The sequence below is a fragment of the Phyllostomus discolor genome, chromosome 5, assembly GCF_004126475.2.
Source record: "Phyllostomus discolor isolate MPI-MPIP mPhyDis1 chromosome 5, mPhyDis1.pri.v3, whole genome shotgun sequence".
Taxonomy (NCBI): Eukaryota; Metazoa; Chordata; class Mammalia; order Chiroptera; family Phyllostomidae; genus Phyllostomus; species Phyllostomus discolor.
The window spans coordinates 26,532,975-26,551,530 of record NC_040907.2 but is presented as its reverse complement, the minus strand read 5'-3'; the positions used below and the strand labels follow the sequence as shown (position 1 = coordinate 26,551,530).

The following is an 18,556-nucleotide window of genomic DNA, read 5'->3' as shown; positions in this document are numbered from 1 at the left end:
TAGAACTGGACCAATATTTCCTGCCTCACCAACTGCCCCTTGCCTTCTTCCTTCCCCTGCTTACCTGGGATTCCTGGATCACATGCTAGATTCCAGGACCAGGGTGGGGATGTCAGGAGACGCACACACCGGCGCTCTACTTACTACCAGCTCTACTGCTCCTGTTGGGATCCCATGTCTTGTTGGCCTGAGGCAGAGAAGCTGCTCCCAGGAGGCTGGGCTTTGCCTTTCTAATGCTTTGGGGTATCAGAAGGAATATTTCAATCCAAGGTCATTCCCCATAAGGGCTTGAAGGACCTTAAAAGAGAGGCAGCATTATGTACTGGTTGGAGCCAGACTGCTTGGATTCAAATCCCAGCTCTGCAGCTTTATCAACTATGTGAACTTGGGCTAGTCAACTGCTTTGATCCTCAATTTCCTTATCTGTTAAATGGGAGTAATAACAGTACCTGCTTCATAGAGTTCTTAAGAGGAAAATAAATTAAGGTATATGTATAAAGTGTTACAATAATGCCTGACACAAGGACATTCTCAATTATGTTAGTTATTGTTAAGAAGCTCAACAGTGTAGTGGAGCAATCGGATTTGTGCCCACATACTTCTGTTCAGGGTGACAGCCTTTCTCCACCTTGCTGCCCTGGGACTCCCATACCAGCTTCCACATTTTACAGGCTGAGAACCCAGAAAAAGAAAGATCTTGCTTGTGGTCATGCGTGGCATCACTGGCAAAAAAGGGACCCATGGAATTTCCAATGCCACTTCCAGCATCCCCACTTGCTTAGGTCTTGGGGTGTTTTTGTGAGCAGGGATGACTTCTGGTCCAGAGCAGAGAAGGTGTTCAGGAAGTGACAGAGTCAGGGCTTTCAAACACCTGTCCCTCTTGAGTCACCAACTAAAGTGGCCAGGGATTTGTCTGCTAATGGAGCTGCTGCTAGGGCCCCAGGCCCCAGAGAGAAGACATAGCCTGCATCCGGGAGAATGGACAGCAAAATGGATTCAAGGAGAAATGGGACTGTTCCGACGGGAGAGGGAGAGGGAGGGGGAGGGGGAGAGGGAAAGGGAGAGGGAAGGGGAGGGGAGGGGAGGGGAGGGGAGGGGAGGGGAGGGACTCACTGGTTGCTCTTCAGCGAGCCTGGACCAGGAGTTTCTGGGACCAGCCAGAGAACCTTCGCCTCCACCCTTGGCCTGCAGCTCCCCTACCCCGCTATCGCCCAGGCCACCTCAACTTTCGCTCCTTCGGCAGAAGCCCCGCCTCTTTCACCGCCGCTCTTGGGCATTCCTGCTCCCATTGGACCAGTCCCCCAGATGCCCCGCCCCACTTTTGACAGCTGCTTAGAAATCCCTTCCCTGCACGTGGCCCAGCGGGAGACTTTCTGCTCCTCCTTTCGCCCCCAATTTGGAATAAAAGAGTTTTCCCACAACCCTGGGTCGGGCGTTCTCAGCTGCCATTGCAGCTGGGCGGCGCGGCCGAACTTAAGGGAGACCCTCGAGTGCGGGGAGGAGGTGTTCCCGGGGCCCTGAAACCTTCCAGACCCGCTCAGTGTAAACCGCCTCGGGTTTGTGTCAACATCCGAGGCCGGAGACTGGCGGCAGCTGGGGACCGGCTCCGACTAGAGACGGGGAGATGGGAGGGTGGGGGAGTGAAGGGGTCTATAGGATAGGCAGAGGGGTCCTTTTAGGGGAGATCCCGAGAGGTCTTTGGGGGTTCCGCGAGACATAAGGACCGCTGTCTGGGCAGGGCTTGCTTGGAATGAGGGGTTTACGGGGCCCACGACTGGCGCGGAGCCGGAGAGGCTGGGTCCTTCGCCATTCGTGCTGGGCTCTCCGCGCCCGCCCACCCTCCTCTTCCGTTTCAAGGCGCGAGGGGAGCGAGCGTGATGGAGGGGTGATGGCGAAGGCGTGGGTCGCTGACCATCCCATCTCCTCCCTCCCCTGCTCCTCGGCACTGCTCTTCGCCTTCCTCCGAATTCGGGTGGGATATGGAGAGGGGCACATGCTGTGACTCATCCCCTCTTCCATCTCCACCCCCGCTGGGGCCCAGCAGAAGAAGGCTTAGAGACTAGGCTGTGGCTCTCCCGTTTCCATAGCAACCATGCGGTTGTTTTTTGAGAATCCACTTCAATCGTCGACACTTCTCACCCCAGACTGTGGCCGGGGGTCTGAGCCTCGAGGGGGGCTACTGAGGGGGTTACAGCCCTCCTCCTTCCTCACGACTCCGGGAAGGTCAGCGCGGGCGGGCGGGGCGCGCTCCTGCGGCCGGGCCTCACTGGCCGCTGGGTCCCCACCTGAAACTCCGCCTGCCACTCTGCCCCAGAGGAACCAATCAACGCCCAACCTGCCGGGGTGAGGCGGGGTTTATACAAATCGTGTTGCCTCCGAGAGACACTTAGTGACTCAAGAGCTGGGAGGCGTCTCCGGCGCGGACCTTGGAGAATCTGGCCGCCAAGCTGCGAGCCAGTCTTGGTCCCCGAGGCCGGCTGAGGCTCGGAGCCATCCAGCGACTCGGCGAGCGGCCTCAGGTAACGCGGGTGGGGCTGGGCGGAGGCCTTTGTCCCCTCACCCTCCACTCTCTATTTTCAGCCTCGTGTCCTGCCCGCTCTGATTCATCTCCCTGACCCCAGGTTCTGCCATAGAGTGAAGCATCTGGAGGGTGGACAGTCACCCAAGTCCAGGTCCCGTGCGTCCCAGGAAAGGGGCCAGAGCTGCTTCCTTATCCCTAGCTCAGGTAAGAACAACCACGGCTCTGGCCCCCAACACACCCACACACACACACCTGGGGGTGCAGTGTTGCTGGTACTAGAGGAGGCACCAGTCAACCTCCCTCCTTTGGAGATAGGTAATCCACCTAGTCCCATAGCAACCTCCCACCTCCGTAGATAGCCCCCACCCACATCACCCAGCCCCACCAGCAGCTCAGCTCCTCCCCCTCTTAAAAAACTCCAACCCTCCCTTCTGCCTTCTTACAACATTCTCTCAACAGCATCCCCTCTCCATGGTCTCAGTGCTAGGCAGAGACCCCATGTTTGGCCTCTTGTATCCTGGCCGAAGGATGAACCAGGGGCTCCACGGCCCAGCAGACCACCCATACCTGTCAATCACTGCTGCAAAGGTCCCAGCCTCCTCCATTCCCCTCACCCCTCAGAGCCAAAGCACCAAGTCCTCTCATTTTTCCTATCGAATATCTTTCTAATTTGTACCTTCTCTGGCCTTCTTGTACCCATTCACTCCCTCTGAGTTCCTATCTTCCTGCTGCTCTGCAGGGCTATGCCAAAGCTCCATGCGGACTATGTTGCTCCTGGGGGTAAGAAAAGCTGGGTTCAAATCTTGCCTTTGCCTCAGTGCTGTCTGGCTTTGTCCAAGTCACCTCCCTCTCTGATCCTTCATGAAATGAGGAAGGGGTGAGACTAAGGGTGGCCTGGATGAGATGGTCTTGAACAGCCCTCAAACAGTGACACACTCTGGTTCTACAGCTGATTATGAGAAAACAGGACCCTTTCCCTCTATCCCTGAATCATGAGGATGTTTCAAAGAGGAGGCCTGCGAGCTTTAGTTCTCACTGAAGAGACATTGCTTCTTACACAGGCCTAGGTCCCAGCCATCCCCTACCTCCCACATACACACACTCCCCAAGCCTGGGCCCCTTCTCGGCTGGTAGGAGTCCCTCCTAGACCAGCAGCCCAAATGACATGGACAGCTCCCAGGTAGAGGTGGCCAACAGGATCCACACTCTTTTTATTATCCCCTGCCTCTCACTAGCAAGGAGAGGGAGAAGGCCTGGCTGCTGCCACTATGGCTGCTGCTTGGAGAAGAGCAAAAGAAGGAGAAGAAAGAGAGAAAAATCTCCTGACCAGGGAGCTGTTGTCACCATGGCAACCATCTCAGCACCAGCTTCTCTGAAGCTGGGTGAGGGTGTGGGATTATCGCATCCCTCAGTCCCTCCCACCCTCACTGCTGTCTCCCCATTTTAAGCCCACAGCCCTGAACTCTGCCCTCTGGAAGAAGCCTCTGGGCACACAGGGCAGTGGTTTTGTGCATGGCCTTATGCCAGCTCCTTCTCAGCTGGAGGGCAGCCCACAAGAGGTAAGCAGAGGAGCCTGTGCACGATCAGCAGGGCTACAGTGCCAACAGAACATGCCCCCAGTGCGTTCTGGCCTTCGCCTTGCTGCTGATGGGCTCTGCTTTACCTTGGGTGAACCCTTCCTTCTGCCCGGTCTGGCTTACATTGTCTCTGAAGTTGGTGCAATGGCAGGAGAACGCAGATAAAACAGCCTGATGCTGTTCTACGGAGGAAGACGGGGTTCTGTCCCTCATGTGATCCCCCAAGGGATATTCACCGAACATCACTGGGTTCTGGGCACAGCCCCTATGTTTCTTCAGGGCAGTTCTGAGCAGCCACAGAGGGACAGAGTGGGAACACATGTGGGGCAGCTGCAAGAGGACAAACTTAGGGACAATAAAAAGAGCACTTTTCTCATTCTTCAAGCTTCTCCAAAGTGGACTGGGTTGTATTGGGAGGGGACAAGCTTTGCCATTGAGCAAAAAGGTCTGGAGGACTTTTTATGGCTGAGGCAAAGGTTTAATGCAGAGGCCTCTCCCAAATCAGGCTCCACTGTAGAATTCTTAGAGCTCCAGGTGAGGGTCAGAGAGCTCTGACGTCTCCATAGTTGTGGGGCTCAACCCCATAGCCTCACAGGTCTACTCATGCCCGAAGTGCTGCTTCTATGCTGCTGACTGTCCAGGCCCGCAGGCTGATTATAGCTGCGTGAGTCCAGGAAAGAAGGAAGGGTATTAGGGGAGAGGAAACCAGGTAAGCAATAGGTGAGCTAGGTTCTGGCTGTGAGAGGCTTGGCTTGAAAGGAGCATATAGTTGTGAGGGGAGCCGTGACAGGTGAGGCTAGACAGGTGGGCACCTTGACGCCAGATTCTAGAGGATTCTGGAGTTTGAGGGGCACTGTGGACATGACCGCCTCTTGCCTCTATTGTACTTCTGGGCAAAACCAGGAAAGACATTCTCTTGGAGGAGGGAGTCAGAGGAAAGGCACTTCCTCTGCGGCAATTGAGTCTCCGGGCATGGCTTGCCCAGTGGGGTCCCAGCTGGACTTCAGCCCCCTTGGCTGTGCCTCTGGCCCTCACTATGGCGAGAGAACGAACACAATGATGTTTCTCTGAGCACTTCACAAGAAGGAACAATAGGATTTGGTGGCAAGTTGCACCTGGGGAAAAGGGAGAGGGGAAAACTAAAGGTAACTAACATGGCATTTCCCCCTTGGGATGAGGGGGAAGGAAGGGGCAATGGAGAGAGGACAGCTATAGGTTGAAGATGAGTTTGGTCGTAGATGTGCTGGGTTAGAGGTGCTGGTGGGCTACCCCAAGGGATGGCTATTTCCTGGGTGTCAGACACCATTGCCTGGAGCTCAGCAAGATGGTCTCACTGAAGCTAAGAGGGAGATCAAAACTATGGTTTACCCAAAAGACAAGTAGGAGTGGGGAAGGCTTGAACTGGACAAGAGTAGCCATGATTTGGAGGGCGTGGTTCAGGCAGTAGCATGGATCAGCTTAGGTGCTTATCTGGGCCCTACCACTGACCCACTGTGTAACCCTCTGCATTTTCACTACCATAAGGGGATGATCTTAAAGGGCACTGCCAGCTTTGACCTGCTGATCGGAGAGCTAGAGGAAATAAGGAGAGATGAAGGAGGAGACCGAGTCCTCAGTGGGCCTGGGACTGAATGGGGGCCAGGAACAGGTACAGCCCCAGTCAGAGAATTGTGGGAGGGGGCAGAAAAAGGGCAGAAGGCGGGAGCCACACAGACACTACAACACACAGCAACTGTGCGCTCTGACAGATCTGCAGTCTCGTGCGTTGGCGTGCTGCCACCCACATCCCGCACCTCATGCAGACACTCAGGCGCATTTCACAGGAGACAGTGACAGGGGCTCTGCCTCGCTCATCAGGCACCTCCACCTCTGGGTTCTCTGCTTCTTTGACTATACCTCGAGTCTTCATTGTGCTTTGGACTTGAGGAGGGGACTGCTGGGTTTGGAGCCTGCCTCCTTCTGTCCATGGTGTTCCAGAGACGTCCTTGACTCTGGTTCCACTGCAGCTGTTTTGAACCCCACATTTCCAGGTTCCTGCATGCATCCTGTTCCCTGGCTTCTCCTGGGGGCATATAGGATTCCTCATTCTCTGAGGGTGGTAGGTGGGGGGGGGGGGGTGTAGCTATCCCCACTGCTCCTTGATCTTCCTCCTGGCCCATGAGAGTAATCTGAGGCTCATAGATACCCTGTAACTAACTGGAGGTCATGCAGCAAGGGAGGGGGTTTGGAACAGACCAATTTCTGGTTGTTTGTGGAGTTCCCAGCAGCAAAGATAGCAGCCACACTAGCCTGGGCTGGGCTGTAAAAATGGCATTCCTTCTGCTGACCTGAGGGCTTCCTTTTCCAGAGCGTCTTCATGACAGACTGCCCTGGGGTTGGAGTCTGGTGCCATTCCGAAGACTCCAGGCAGGTCAAGGTCTCTTCCCAGGCCATGTCTTGGGAAACTCAAGCTCTGGAGAGACATTCCTCCCATGGAATTCAGACAGGCTGTCCACCCAGCCTCCAGGGCTTGGTGCAGTATCACTCTGGCCAGGCTTCCTGGAAAGGCTGTACCCTCCTCTGCAAACACTTCTCCTAGCACAGGCTGCCCAAGGGGCTCATGTTCCAGCTGAGGACTCACTCTTCACCCACCCCAAAATCCACTCAACCCCAGATCTGAGCATCTGCCCAAACTCCTCTGTCCCTCTCACCCCACATCCATTCAGTCACCAAGTCCTGCCAATGCCCACTCCTAACAGCTCTCAGCCCATCCCCATCTCTTCACAGCTCTCACCTCGGCACCCTCACCTATCACCCGCACTGTGCAGCAGGCCCTTCTCCGCTCTCCCTACCGCCCCCACCCAGGCCATTTGCACACTGTAGCCAAAGGAAAACTTCTAAAACACAATCCTTCTCCCTGGGTCCCCAGTACCTAGTTCAGGACCTCCCATACTGGACGCATTCTATAAGGGTTGTGGAATGAATGCTGTCTTCCTAGCCCTTGCTTTAAAACCCCAAGAGCTTCTGTCCCCTCTGGGTAAAGGCCAAACTCCTTGGCATGGATTGAAGGTCCTTTACAAGCAGCCACCTACCTCTTTGACCTAAATACAAGTTATTGAAAGCTGGCTCGTGTCTACTTTATCCGCATGACTGGCGCAGGGCCTGCCACACAGTCAGCCTCAACCATGCTCAGGGAATGAGGGAACTAATGAAAAGATGGGTGTAGTCAGGGCCATCAGTGCTACCAGCTAGGACTCCTGTTTGTACAGAAGGAAGTGGGAGAGAAGCTTCCTGCTGGGATGGCCTGGAAGGCCTCGAGGCAGGACTTGGGAGATGGTGCCAGTGGGGACACGTGAGGAGCCCGCCTCGGGTCCCTGGTAGGAGAGGAGCCTGAGAGGCAGGTGGTGCTGAGTGTGAAAGATCTGAAAAGCAAGGAGGGAATTAAGACTGTGGTCTATGGGCGTGGGGAGCTACGGAAGGTTACACAGGAGAGGAGAGGACGAAGGATATGGCACGCAGCACCTGTCCGTGAAAAGGGGGAGAGCTGAGACCCGAAAGGCTATAGGGATCCTGGGTGCCAGGAGCAGAAACCTGCAGGAGGAGAGAGGAGCGGCCTGCTGCTGTGGAGGCCCTTTTATGGGGGAGAGTAATGAGGGGAAGGGACCCCTCCTCCGGTGTTGTGGGGGGCGGGGTGGAGAGGGGAGGTGCGAAATCCTGTGGGAAGGGATGGGTGAAGGATGGAGCCCAGCTGTAGGAGGATGGGGCTTGTTGAGCGTGGTGGTGAGAGGATACTACCCTGCTGTGGAAGGAGGGATCCTGGCTATGGGAATGTGGGTTTGCTACGGGTGGGGGCTGTTGTGGAGAAAGGGAACCCTGGTTTACAGACATGGAGGACCCCTGCTGAGGTGCCTTGCGCCTGTCCCCCAGGCCCCGCCATGGGGAAGACCAACAGCAAGCTGGCCCCAGAGGTGCTGGAGGACCTGGTTCAGAACACGGAGTTCAGCGAGCAGGAGCTGAAGCAGTGGTACAAGGGCTTCCTGAAGGACTGCCCCAGCGGCATCCTCAACCTGGAGGAGTTCCAGCAGCTCTACATCAAGGTGGGCGGGCCAGGGCGCGCGGGCGGGGGCGGGGCGGGGGCGGGGCCAGGCACCCAGGGGGCGGGCCGGAGGCGAGGCGGGGCTGCAGCTGAGCCCGGACCCCCCGCGTCCCCGCCTCAGTTCTTCCCCTACGGCGACGCCTCCAAGTTTGCCCAGCACGCCTTCCGCACCTTCGACAAGAACGGCGACGGCACTATCGACTTCCGGGAGTTCATCTGCGCCCTTTCGGTCACTTCCCGCGGCAGCTTCGAGCAGAAACTCAACTGGGCCTTCGAGATGTACGACCTGGACGGCGACGGGCGCATCACGCGCCTGGAGATGCTGGAGATCATCGAGGTGCGCTGGCTGGGGTTGGATCCTAGAGGCCGGGATGTGCTGGGGTGGCGCGCCCCCTGTCTTCGCAGCCGGGCCCTTCTCTGGTGCCGCCGTCTCCGGCCACGCTCCTCCCGGGCCTCCGGAGCCTCCCTGGCACCCCCACTCAGCCCCCATCCCGCCTCGCAGGATTCAGTGGCTAAGTAGCATGGGTTGGATGCTTGGTGTTGGACAGGTAAGTACTTTACCCACCAACCCTAGGGGCTAGGTACTGTCAGAAACCCCATTTTATAAGGAAACGTAGCAGCTGGTGGTTCATGATTCAAATCCAAGAGAGTCTGACTCCAGAGCCGAAGTTCTCTTAGCTCGTTATTCTTTCAACAAATATGTATTGAATGCCCGCCACATGCCAGGCACTGTTCAAAGGTCCTGCTTTCATGGGACATTTTCTCTAGTGAGAAAAATTTAAAGCAACAACCAAACTAGGCTATGTCAGGCAGTAAATGTTGTAAAAAAGATAAGCGAAGCACAAGGGAGAGAGCATGGAAGAAAGCGATTTTCTGAGGCGAAATGTGAGCAGCTGCCTGAATAAGGTGAGGGAGCCAACCGCACAGATGTCTGGGGAGGGGGCTCCGTGCACGGGGAATAATAAATGCAAAGACCCCGAGATTAGATTGTATTTGCAGTGTTCAAGGAGTGGTTGGGGGCCAGGGTGGGAGAGAGAGGTGAGCAAGGGGAGAGTGGTAGGAAGGAGGTCAGGCAGGCAGCCGGGAGCCCAGTCACTTGGCATCTCATGGCCTGGGGCAGACACTTGACTATGCTGAGTGTGACGGGAAGCCAAGCAGGGCTCTCTCTAATCGGTACAGAGAATAGACTAAGGGGCGAGGGGAGAGCATCAGAAGCAAGGAGGCTGGTTAGGAGGCTTCCACTTCCACGGAAGCCCAGTCAGCAGCTGATGGAGGTGACCACCGTGGAGAGTCACTCAGTGGAAGTGGTTAGATATGCGATTTATTGCAAAATCAGGGCTGACGAGGTCGGCTGAAGGATTGGATGTGGGCGTGAGAGAAGGATAGTCAAGAATGGTGTCAAGGTTTTTGGTCTGAACAAGCAAAAGAATGAACCTGATATTTCCTGACACAGGGAATGCCTGGGGAGGAGCAGGTTGGACGTGAAGAGTTGGGTTTCAGAAACAGTAGTTTGGGATGCTCACTGAATAAACCATCCGAATGACTGCACATCACCTGCCAGCATCCTCAACATTTCCCAGTGTTCTCCCTGTCCCCTCCCAAACCCACACCGTTGACCCCAATCCTCCCTGCCCCCTGTGCCTCCCCAGGCTATCTACAAGATGGTGGGCACCGTGATCATGATGCGCATGAACCAGGATGGGCTCACGCCCCAGCAGCGTGTGGACAAGATCTTCAAGAAGATGGACCAGGATAAGGATGACCAGATTACCCTGGAGGAGTTCAAGGAGGCGGCCAAGAGCGACCCATCCATCGTGCTGCTGCTGCAGTGCGACATGCAGAAATAGAGAGTGGAGGCTGGTGAGGGGCAGGGCCCCTGGCCAGGAGAAGCGTTAGCCACCTCCCAACCCCATGATCTCTCTGGTTGGCCCTTCCCCAGGGGGAGGGGTACTCCAGCTTCACCCTCTGGCCCACCCACCCCTCTGTGCAAGCCCTTGCTCCCTCAGTCAAGATCTTTGAGGGACCACCTCACCCTGGAAAAGAGGCAGATCCTCAGGTATCCTGTGTTCTAGCACCACCCCCAGTCTTGGCCCAGAACTAACACCTGCTGGGCATAGGGGAGTTGGCTTTTGCCCTTACTGGTAGGGTTAAGGAGGGAGTATGGTGTTCTGCTTTGAAAGTCTGTTCTTCCTGGGATTATGCTTTATAGAATGTGATCCCACATACCCCAGTTAAAGGGCCAGATTGGCTCTGTCCTGTGCTGAAGACCTAGATCCCTTAAAGGTGGTCTCTGCCCTGCCCCCTCAACTCTACCCTTCTGGCCCTGTCTTTGGAGCATTCATTCAGTCCTTTTTTCAGCTAATACTTACTGAGCACCTGTTCAATGCCAGGCACCTGCAGGTGCTGAGGATATGGTGGCCTACAGGACACATTTTGTGTTCCCTGGAAGCTCCTAGAGCAGTGAGGCGGGCTTCCAGTGGTCAGAGTCACAGATGAGGGTGTCGAACACAGCTGAGCCGAGGGTGTGGTAAAGCTGGTTAACTTGAGAGGAGCTATTATATTGAATCTTTCCACTCAGTCCTACACAGAGCCGCAGAAGGATGAAATGAAAAGTGTTTGGAGGTCTAGGAACCATGTGAGTGGAAGTTTTAAGAAAAATTTAAATTTATGTAATACTTATTTTTTCAGTACCCTTAAAAGGAGCTGAAGTCATTTTATTAGTCTAGGGTATTAAAACATACTTTATATTACTCGATTTCTTATAAAATGATCAAATGAATGTAGAAATGCCACTTTTCACGGGGAAAAAGAGCTGAGAAAAAAAGAGGGAAAACACCACTAAACTCACCAGAAACACCTTTTCTTATCAGGCTAAATCCTCAGCTGCACCATCAGCAGCTTCTTTTCTGATGATCTCTTTCAGCGCAGTGAGCAACGCTGTTGCACACCCCCCTGGTTGGGTGCTGTCTGCAGAAACACACACACACACACACACACACACACACACAAGATTTGCCAAGATTGAGGCTGTGCCTTTCCCACATCTTGGTAGTTCCTTAGTGGATTTGGTCTACTTTCAAGGATGGGCTTGTTCTTTCACTGCTACAGAAGCAGAAGGAGCTAGAAGAAGAGGAAGGACCACCTGGCCACTCTTTAGGCTGCCAGGCTGCGTTTATGGACCAAATGCTTAGAAACGTACTGGGCATGCTCCATTTGAAAAGCTTTCTCTAACCCCAAATCTGAAATCTGCCAGGTAATTTGTCTTCTCAGTGCACTGGCTTTGCTTTCCAACGTCTGCTTTCTGATTCTGGATCCATGAGCTACACAGCTGCATGCTTTGCTAGAAAACTCATCTTGCTTCTTCAAGTCTTTCACTTTACACTCTCCTGTACCTGTGGTCAGAAATTAGCTTTGACGTGCAATGACAGTTGATTTCCTCTTGAACCGCTGGTGAAAACAGTCTAGTACACAGGTGCTGCCAGCCCAGGGTGGGAGCAGGGAGTGGTTGCTGAGTCGGGGGGGTGTGGATTGTATCAGCAGGAAAGCAATGCAGCACACATTTTACTTCTAGGTGTTCACCTTCCCTCCCTCTCTGCAGGTGGAAACTCTAGGGCACAGGTGGCAAACACAAAGTCCAAGGGCCAAATCTGGCCCTCCACCTTGTGTTGTCCTGCCTGGCACCTTGTTTCTACCCAGTGGCAGCACTGAGCTGTTGCTTAACTGTTAAGGAGTAGTTACATTTATACAGCCCTAAAATGACATTTGGCCCTTGGAAAGCAATCATAAGGCTGATGTGGCCCCCGGTTACAATGAGTTTGACACCCCTGCTCTAGGGGATGCTGACCTTTGGTCCCCAACTCTTTTGGGCCTTTCTTCTTGCTGCTCTTGAAGGTAGCAAGGCCGCTGGATTCCCACCCTCTTTCTCTCCTCCTAGCACCAGCCACATGGTAAGGCTGGGGCACTCACATCCTCAGGCAGTAACCAGCGTGCTTTTATCTAGTGACACCTCGGACGATGTCCCGTTGCTCCCAGGAGCTGCCCACTGGGCGTGTCTTGTGCTGTCAGTGCACCACAGGTGCAGATACTCAACAGCCTGGCTCAGCTGACACTTCCGATGGAAGGCTTTTTACAAAGTGGGGTTCCTCTCCCCCAAATGTTGAATCTAACCCACCTCCCAATCACACAGAACTTACGGCTTTTGAAGGCTTGCCACCTACTCCATCCCATTCTACACTCAAAGCCTAGGGAAGTAAGGATTTTCATTCCCTTTCTCCAGACTTGGAAACTGAGGCACAGTGTGTCCATGGTGCAAAAGCACATAGTCAGGAATGGGCACAGCACCAAGACTTGAACCCAAGGCCTTAAGCAGGGTTCTTCCCTTCAGAGTCTTTCTCAGGCTCATTTGATTCTGAGTTGTACGGAGGTCAACTGTGGGGCAAGCTAAGTTGGTTGTGGTCTTTTACAAGCTTCCTGCTGAGGCTGTGGTCTTCCAAAAAGAAACTGAATCTTGGTTGAAGACTCCACATTTTCAAGCATCTTGTTTTCTGTTTCTGGGCAGCTCTGCTAATAAGTCAGTGCGGTCCTAGGAGGCTCTCACTCAGAAGCTGGGAAGCATCTTGCACTGTCTTTGCCATCATCTTCCTCCCTAAGAGAACTGCTTTTGTTTTTTCCCAACTGGTAGGCAAGTCCTACCTGTGAGGGTATGTTTGATCACTCCAAGCTTTTGGACACATACCCCTGGGTGATGTTTGCTGGTGAGGCCAAAGAATCTCATGCAGCCCATCAGTGTCGGACACCTAACACCAGGCCGGGAACCTGGCCCACCATCTTGCTAATGGGAGGAGCCACAGGCAGGCCAGGCCTTGCTCCCATGTGTTCCTGTGGTAGAGCACTGGCCCTACTGTGAGAAGAGAGGCAGCCCTCCCATCTCTGCCCCAGCTGGGAGGGACCTGTCACAGAGCACAGGGTTAACAGAGATTGAAGTATGACTCGCATAGACTCAAAGATATACAGACAGTTAAAACATTGATATATACAAACTCCCCAAACTCCCCTTTGAAGTTCTGTATCTTCTTGCAGCAACTCTGAATTGCAAAATTCTAACTTCTGCCTTCTAACTGTACTCTGCTTTCATTCAACCTTTGAGCTAATTGATGAGCTCCTTCCTATCTCTACAAATCATCAGCAAGGGCTACTTCAGGTGGCCACTCCAGCCCTTTGGGCTCTAGTCAGGATTACATAACTTACCTGAAATCAAAAATTAAGAAAAAGGAAGCTTATATGCAAAAGCTCTGCATCTTTTCCTGATGATGGCAGAGTCCCTGGAGGTAGAAATTCTGCTGGAGAGAGAGAGAGAGAGAGAGAGAGAGAGAGAGAGAGAGAAGGAGGAAGAGGAGGGGAGGGGAGACAAAGGAAAAAATAAGAGAATAAGCTGAGGTTTCAAGGCAAGGTAGTAAGCTGACACTGTAAATATTTTTACACAAAACTTTACTAAAGCAACAAAGATTCCCTGAAGATCCACCCTGGATGAGGCTTTGTGCTGACTTTAGAAATCATTGTGGGGGAAGAATACATTTCCTACATATTTTATTCATCAGTTTTGAAAAAAAATTCAAATCTTGCCATTGAAAAGTCTAAGAAAAATATGGGATTGTCTTTCTGAAAATTTCAGGGTTTTCTTTTACCTTTGCCAGAGTGTGGGGGCAGGACCGGGCCTCCCAGGGTGTCTGGCCCTTCCTGCTCGGTGGAGGTTCTGGGAGTGAGGAGGCCTGGGGCAGGAGGGGGTGGTGGGTGGCCCCGGGGGCCCTCCCAACTCACCACTGTGGCGCCTGTGTCCCCTTCAGATGCGCTGCTCCTGGCTGTGCTCACAGTGACCGTCCTCACTGTTCACCCCTGTGCTGTGTGGTGTTTTTTTTTCACTGACAGTGAATAAAAGGTGTGGCTGTGCTGACTGAGGCTTCCTACTCTTCCCTGAGCTGGGATAGGGCTGGGGGGCGGGGGGCGGGGGGCGGGAAGCTCACACATGGGAGCACCGCTGCAGCAACTCCTTGGGACTGAGGTCCTCCCTCTGGTGAGGACTCTGGTTACAGGAAACAGAGACCCACTCAACAGTTCAAAGAAAGGATTGAGCAGATTACAAGGGACCCTAAAGATGGGAAATCAAGAATGAGTGGGCCTTATGTGAACTAGAACTAAAAATGGGCCTCTCTCTTTTCTCTGGGCCTCACAGGCTCTCATCCCCTTGGCAATATTTGCATTTGTGTTCTTTTCCTTGGTTTCTCTTCAGATTTTCTAGTTTTCCCTGTTTGAAGCGGCTGCATCCCAGCCCTGTATCAAGACTCACTGGTGACGACAACGACAACACTCCTCTGTGTATCAAGCAAAAGAATCTGATCGGTTCAGCTTAGCTTCCGGCGGGACCCCTTGGTCCAGTCGTCTATGGCCCGACCAGATGCTGCTACGTGGGGTCTGCAAGGTGGAGCAATTCCCCCAGAAGGGAGCCAGCGGAGGCGGAGAGAGGGGCTTAGTTTCTCCCTCTGTCCAGTGAAGGCTTCACACAAGCCCAGATGAGCAGACGGTGGGCACTGGGGAGAAAGGTTGGGAGCCAGTGCCACAGTGGCCCATGTGGTGCCCTCTGCACGAATTAGGAAAAGGGGTGCCCCCTGAGTGGAAGCACCCCCGTAGGTATGCAGCCAGACCAGCAGATGGCACCTTTGGGCTAATTAAGAAAACATGCTCCTTCTTCGGAACAAACACGGCCTCTTATGCCAGGATGCATGTGGAGCAAGACCAGAATTTCAGCCCCTGCCTGCCCTGCTGGTCAGAGGTTGTGAGGTGCCTTACTTGCTTGTCACGTCAGGGGTCCCCAACCCCGGCCACCTGAGCTCCACTTCCTGTGTCCTTCCACAACCTACCCCCCTACCTTCCGCAAAACTGGTCCCTGGTTCTAAAAGTGTTGGGGACCTCTGTGTTACACCATTCATAGGAGCCCAGCCCAGAGCCCTGAGACCCCCACTGACCCAAATATGGTAGGGGCTGGGAATGGGAGTTGGTGGTGAAGTGTTCTTCTCAGAAGACCCCTCAATACTCAGGGAGGCACTGTTCCCTGATGGGCATTGGGAGCAGTGACAGCTGTGGGCGCCTGCTTGCTCCTGAAACGCTCAGTTGCTTTTTACAAGGGCTTTCTCAAGGACGCTCGGAGGGGGCCGCTTCCTTGGCAGGAAGCAATTAGGATGGAGGAAGGAGGCTGACCTGGCCTCGGGGCAACCATGAACCTAAGGAGGTGACTCAGAAGTCTGAGAACTTGGGGCTGCTATTCCCAGCCGAAGCCACACTCGGGGGATGGGGAGTCCTGTCCCCTGCCTGTCTTGGATGTTTAAGATCTCCTGAAAGCTTTCCCCATAGGCCCTCCTCATCCCTAGCCCAGGTTAGTCCACCTGCTGCTTTCAGGCTTGCTCTTCATGCTGTTTGTCTGCCCCACAGAAACCAGAGTGATCTCCCTCAAGCACAGATCTGACCATGTCAACTCCTTGAAAGCCTCCCCTGCCCTCAGCATCATAAACTCCTTAAAAGTCTCTCAACGTCCTGCGTGATCTTCCACCTGCTGAGTTCAAAAGCCTGTTCTTCCCCCACCTCCCTCTCCTGCACCGTACCTTTGAGACACCCTGAATTTCCCTCAGGGATCTCTTAGGCTCCTGCACCTGGACACAGGCCATCGCCCCTCTCTGGGCCACCCATTCATTGTCCTGTCTCAATGATCTCCTCCGTGAAACCCTCCCAAACCTCAAACAGTGGGCCCCTCATGGGTACACAGTCCATCACAGTTATCATACAGCTTCCCCTGTGATGCCCTGTCCGATGAGCACCTGTGTCCGTCTCCAAGTAAAGCGGACTGGATTAGTTGAGGCCAATTCAAACAAGCTCAAGTAAAAAGGGAGGCTTAGTGGCTCATGTAATTGGGAAGTTCAGGCTCTGCTGGATCCAGAGGCTCAATGTTGCACCACCCCCCCACCCGCCCGCTCCCTGCTTCTGCTTCCCTCTCTGTGCTCCAGATGGGCATATCCCGCGATCTTTCACCTGCCTCAGGGGAAGATGGGTTCTCCAATCCCATTGTCTCAAATTAATAACCCCAGAGAAGAAAGAGTCAGATCTCCCAGTACCCCTATACAAGAGTATGGGAGAGTGGCCCAGCTGGGGCCGCATGCTCATCCTTGGCTTCATCTCTGTGTCCAAGGAAATAGGATTTTACAGTTGGCCAGGACCAAGTCACATGCCTACTCCTATAACCAGGGAGGCAGGGAAGCAGAGACAGTCACCAGAAGAAGAGGGAGGGGAAGGTTGCTAGTCCAAAACAAACAAACAAATGCCACCAACTTTTGGTGGTCAGGGTGCATTTGCTGAAGTGCTATGGCGAATTTTATGGAAATTTAGAGGCGGGCACTGTAGCCAGGGCCTCAGCTGGGACTTGGGCAACTGTGGGGACCAGAGGCAGCTCCCTCTCAGGGCAGCAGGTTCCTCTTCCGTGAAGTCGGCAGTGCCTTCTGCACATTGGCCCCTTCTGCTCGCAAAGCTTCTGCCCACTTGGTTGTATGTCGCACATGACTACAGCTCGCTAAGGCTCACCCAGATCTCTTGGGCACTGACTGCCTTTCACAGCATCCTCAGCTTCACTCTTGTGAAGCTTTCTGGTCCCTGTTTCCCAATTCCCAGTTGCAAAAGTTGATCTGGCCCAGACCAACTTTTCAACCCAGGCCACACAAGTCCAAGGTCACTGGGCAGCATGGGGATGGCTTGCCCTTGTGTCAGGTGCTCACTTCCACCCAGGTAACCACCCTAGATGTTCTTCCTAAGTGTCCTCCTCCGCCTCCATGAGGCACCTGAGAATAATGGACCCCTTCCTAGAGTTTCATTATTTATTGCTGTGTAATACTCGACCCCAAAACTTAGTGCTTAAAACAACATTTTATTTATTTTTTTATGATTCTCTGGGTTGACTGGGCTCTGCTGGGAGGTTTTCCTGCTTCGTGGCTGGGGTCACAGCATCTCACTGGCGCTGAGCTGAGGCTGGAACAGCCGCAGTGGCCTCACTCATATGCTGACAGTCGCTGGGTAATTGATGCTGACAGTCGCTGCAGAAGTCACTGTTCTCCACTGGCTACTTGTCCTCCAGAGCTGCTCCACCTCACCATATGGACTTCCTGGAAGGGCAGCCCAGACTTCTTTACCTAGGAGCTGGACCCCAAAAGGGCAACAGTGGAATCTGAAGGGCCTCTAAGGTTTAAGCTCAGAAACTGTATAACATCGCTTCTACAGCATTCTATTAGTTAACTCAAGACACCAGGTTAGCTCAGATTCCATCCCACCTCGGGATGGGAGACGTGTCAAAGCCATATTGCTGAAGGGCAGGCAGGGTGGGAGAGAGTTGGGGGTCATCTGTGGAAAGAATCTACCAAGGCTGGAGAAGGGCAAGTGGAAACACTTCCCCAATCCTAATTTTTTTTTTGTTATTATTTTCCCCTTCCTCCCACACGAGGTTTGGTTAGTTCCTCCCAGGATGGCCGAGTCTGCCTGGGTCCCTCCGTTCTGTACCCTCTTCCAGGCAGATGCCCCCCAGGCTAAACCAGCATTTTCTCCTGCTGCTCCCACCACCTGTGCACACTTCTAGGCTCACACAGAGATGCCCCTGGTCGGTTTCCTGGCCTGTGACTTGGGATGGAAGGCATTAGTGTCTGCATCCAGGGCTCCTCACCAGTGCCCTGAAACTCCGGGGTGGTGGTCCACGTGTCTGATTCTGAGACTTCTGTTCGACCCTCCCTCCATCCAGTCACTTCATAGCCTATAACTGATCATCTCAAGCTTGGCAGGTGGGACCCAGGAGTGTGCGCCCCCTGCTGGCTATAGAGGGCCCAGCAAGAACTTGCGTTCAGAATCTCTGGGTGTCTCTCAGGTCCGGGTCCCCCACCAGACAGAGGAGAGCCTAGTCTCGACACGGACTTCAAGGGCCCTGCTGCCTTGGTGGGGAAGAGCCCCCCGGGCTGGAAGCGGGCTCCTGCTGGTAGAAGGAGGTGTGCATCCACTACCTCCTCTTCTGCAGAAGGGACTACGGCTCAAGGGAAAGCCGCTCAGGGTCCCACGGTCCTTGCAACGGAAAAGGGTTAGCTTTGGGGCGGGGCGGGGGTACAGCTACCTTTTCATTTTCTCTTTGAGATTCACCGTCCCGGGAAAATAAGTTGTCAGGCCTCTGCTCTCCCCCCAGTCCTGAGTCCGCAGCAGCCCGCAAGCCCCGCTTCAGGCCTCCTCCACCTGCGAGCCCGAGAGGCCAAACCCCGCCCCCCGCAACCGCCCCATTCAGTTTGGGCGTGAGGCGGCGCGGAAAGGAGAGCT

At 54.1% G+C, this 18,556-nt stretch overlaps 1 protein-coding gene across 3 annotated transcripts; it reads left to right on the top strand.

Moving 5' to 3' along the window:
* Positions 1-2,147: 2,147 nt before the first annotated feature.
* Positions 2,148-14,119, top strand: HPCAL4 (hippocalcin like 4). Of its 3 annotated transcripts, none has more exons than XM_028513858.2 (4): positions 2,148-2,519; positions 8,005-8,174; positions 8,295-8,510; positions 9,823-14,119. In XM_028513858.2, the coding sequence occupies exons 2-4, from the start codon at positions 8,013-8,015 to the stop codon at positions 10,018-10,020; spliced, it is 576 nt and encodes a 191-aa protein (XP_028369659.1). In that variant the 5' UTR covers positions 2,148-2,519; positions 8,005-8,012; the 3' UTR covers positions 10,021-14,119. The 3 variants fall into 3 exon arrangements, with proteins under 3 accessions (XP_028369659.1, XP_028369660.1, XP_028369664.1); XM_028513859.2 differs by having other exon boundaries at positions 2,239-2,519; positions 7,962-8,174; XM_028513863.2 differs by lacking the exon at positions 2,148-2,519 and adding an exon at positions 2,586-2,725.
* Positions 14,120-18,556: the final 4,437 nt, after the last annotated feature.

Coding starts and splice junctions, on each gene's coding strand:
- HPCAL4 (XM_028513858.2), top strand. CDS start 8,013: ATGGGGAAGACCAACAGCAAGCTGGCCCCAGAGGTGCTGGAGGACCTG. Junction 8,175..8,294: donor TCCAGCAGCTCTACATCAAG/GTGGGCGGGCCA, acceptor TCCCCGCCTCAG/TTCTTCCCCTACGGCGACGC. Junction 8,511..9,822: donor AGATGCTGGAGATCATCGAG/GTGCGCTGGCTG, acceptor GTGCCTCCCCAG/GCTATCTACAAGATGGTGGG.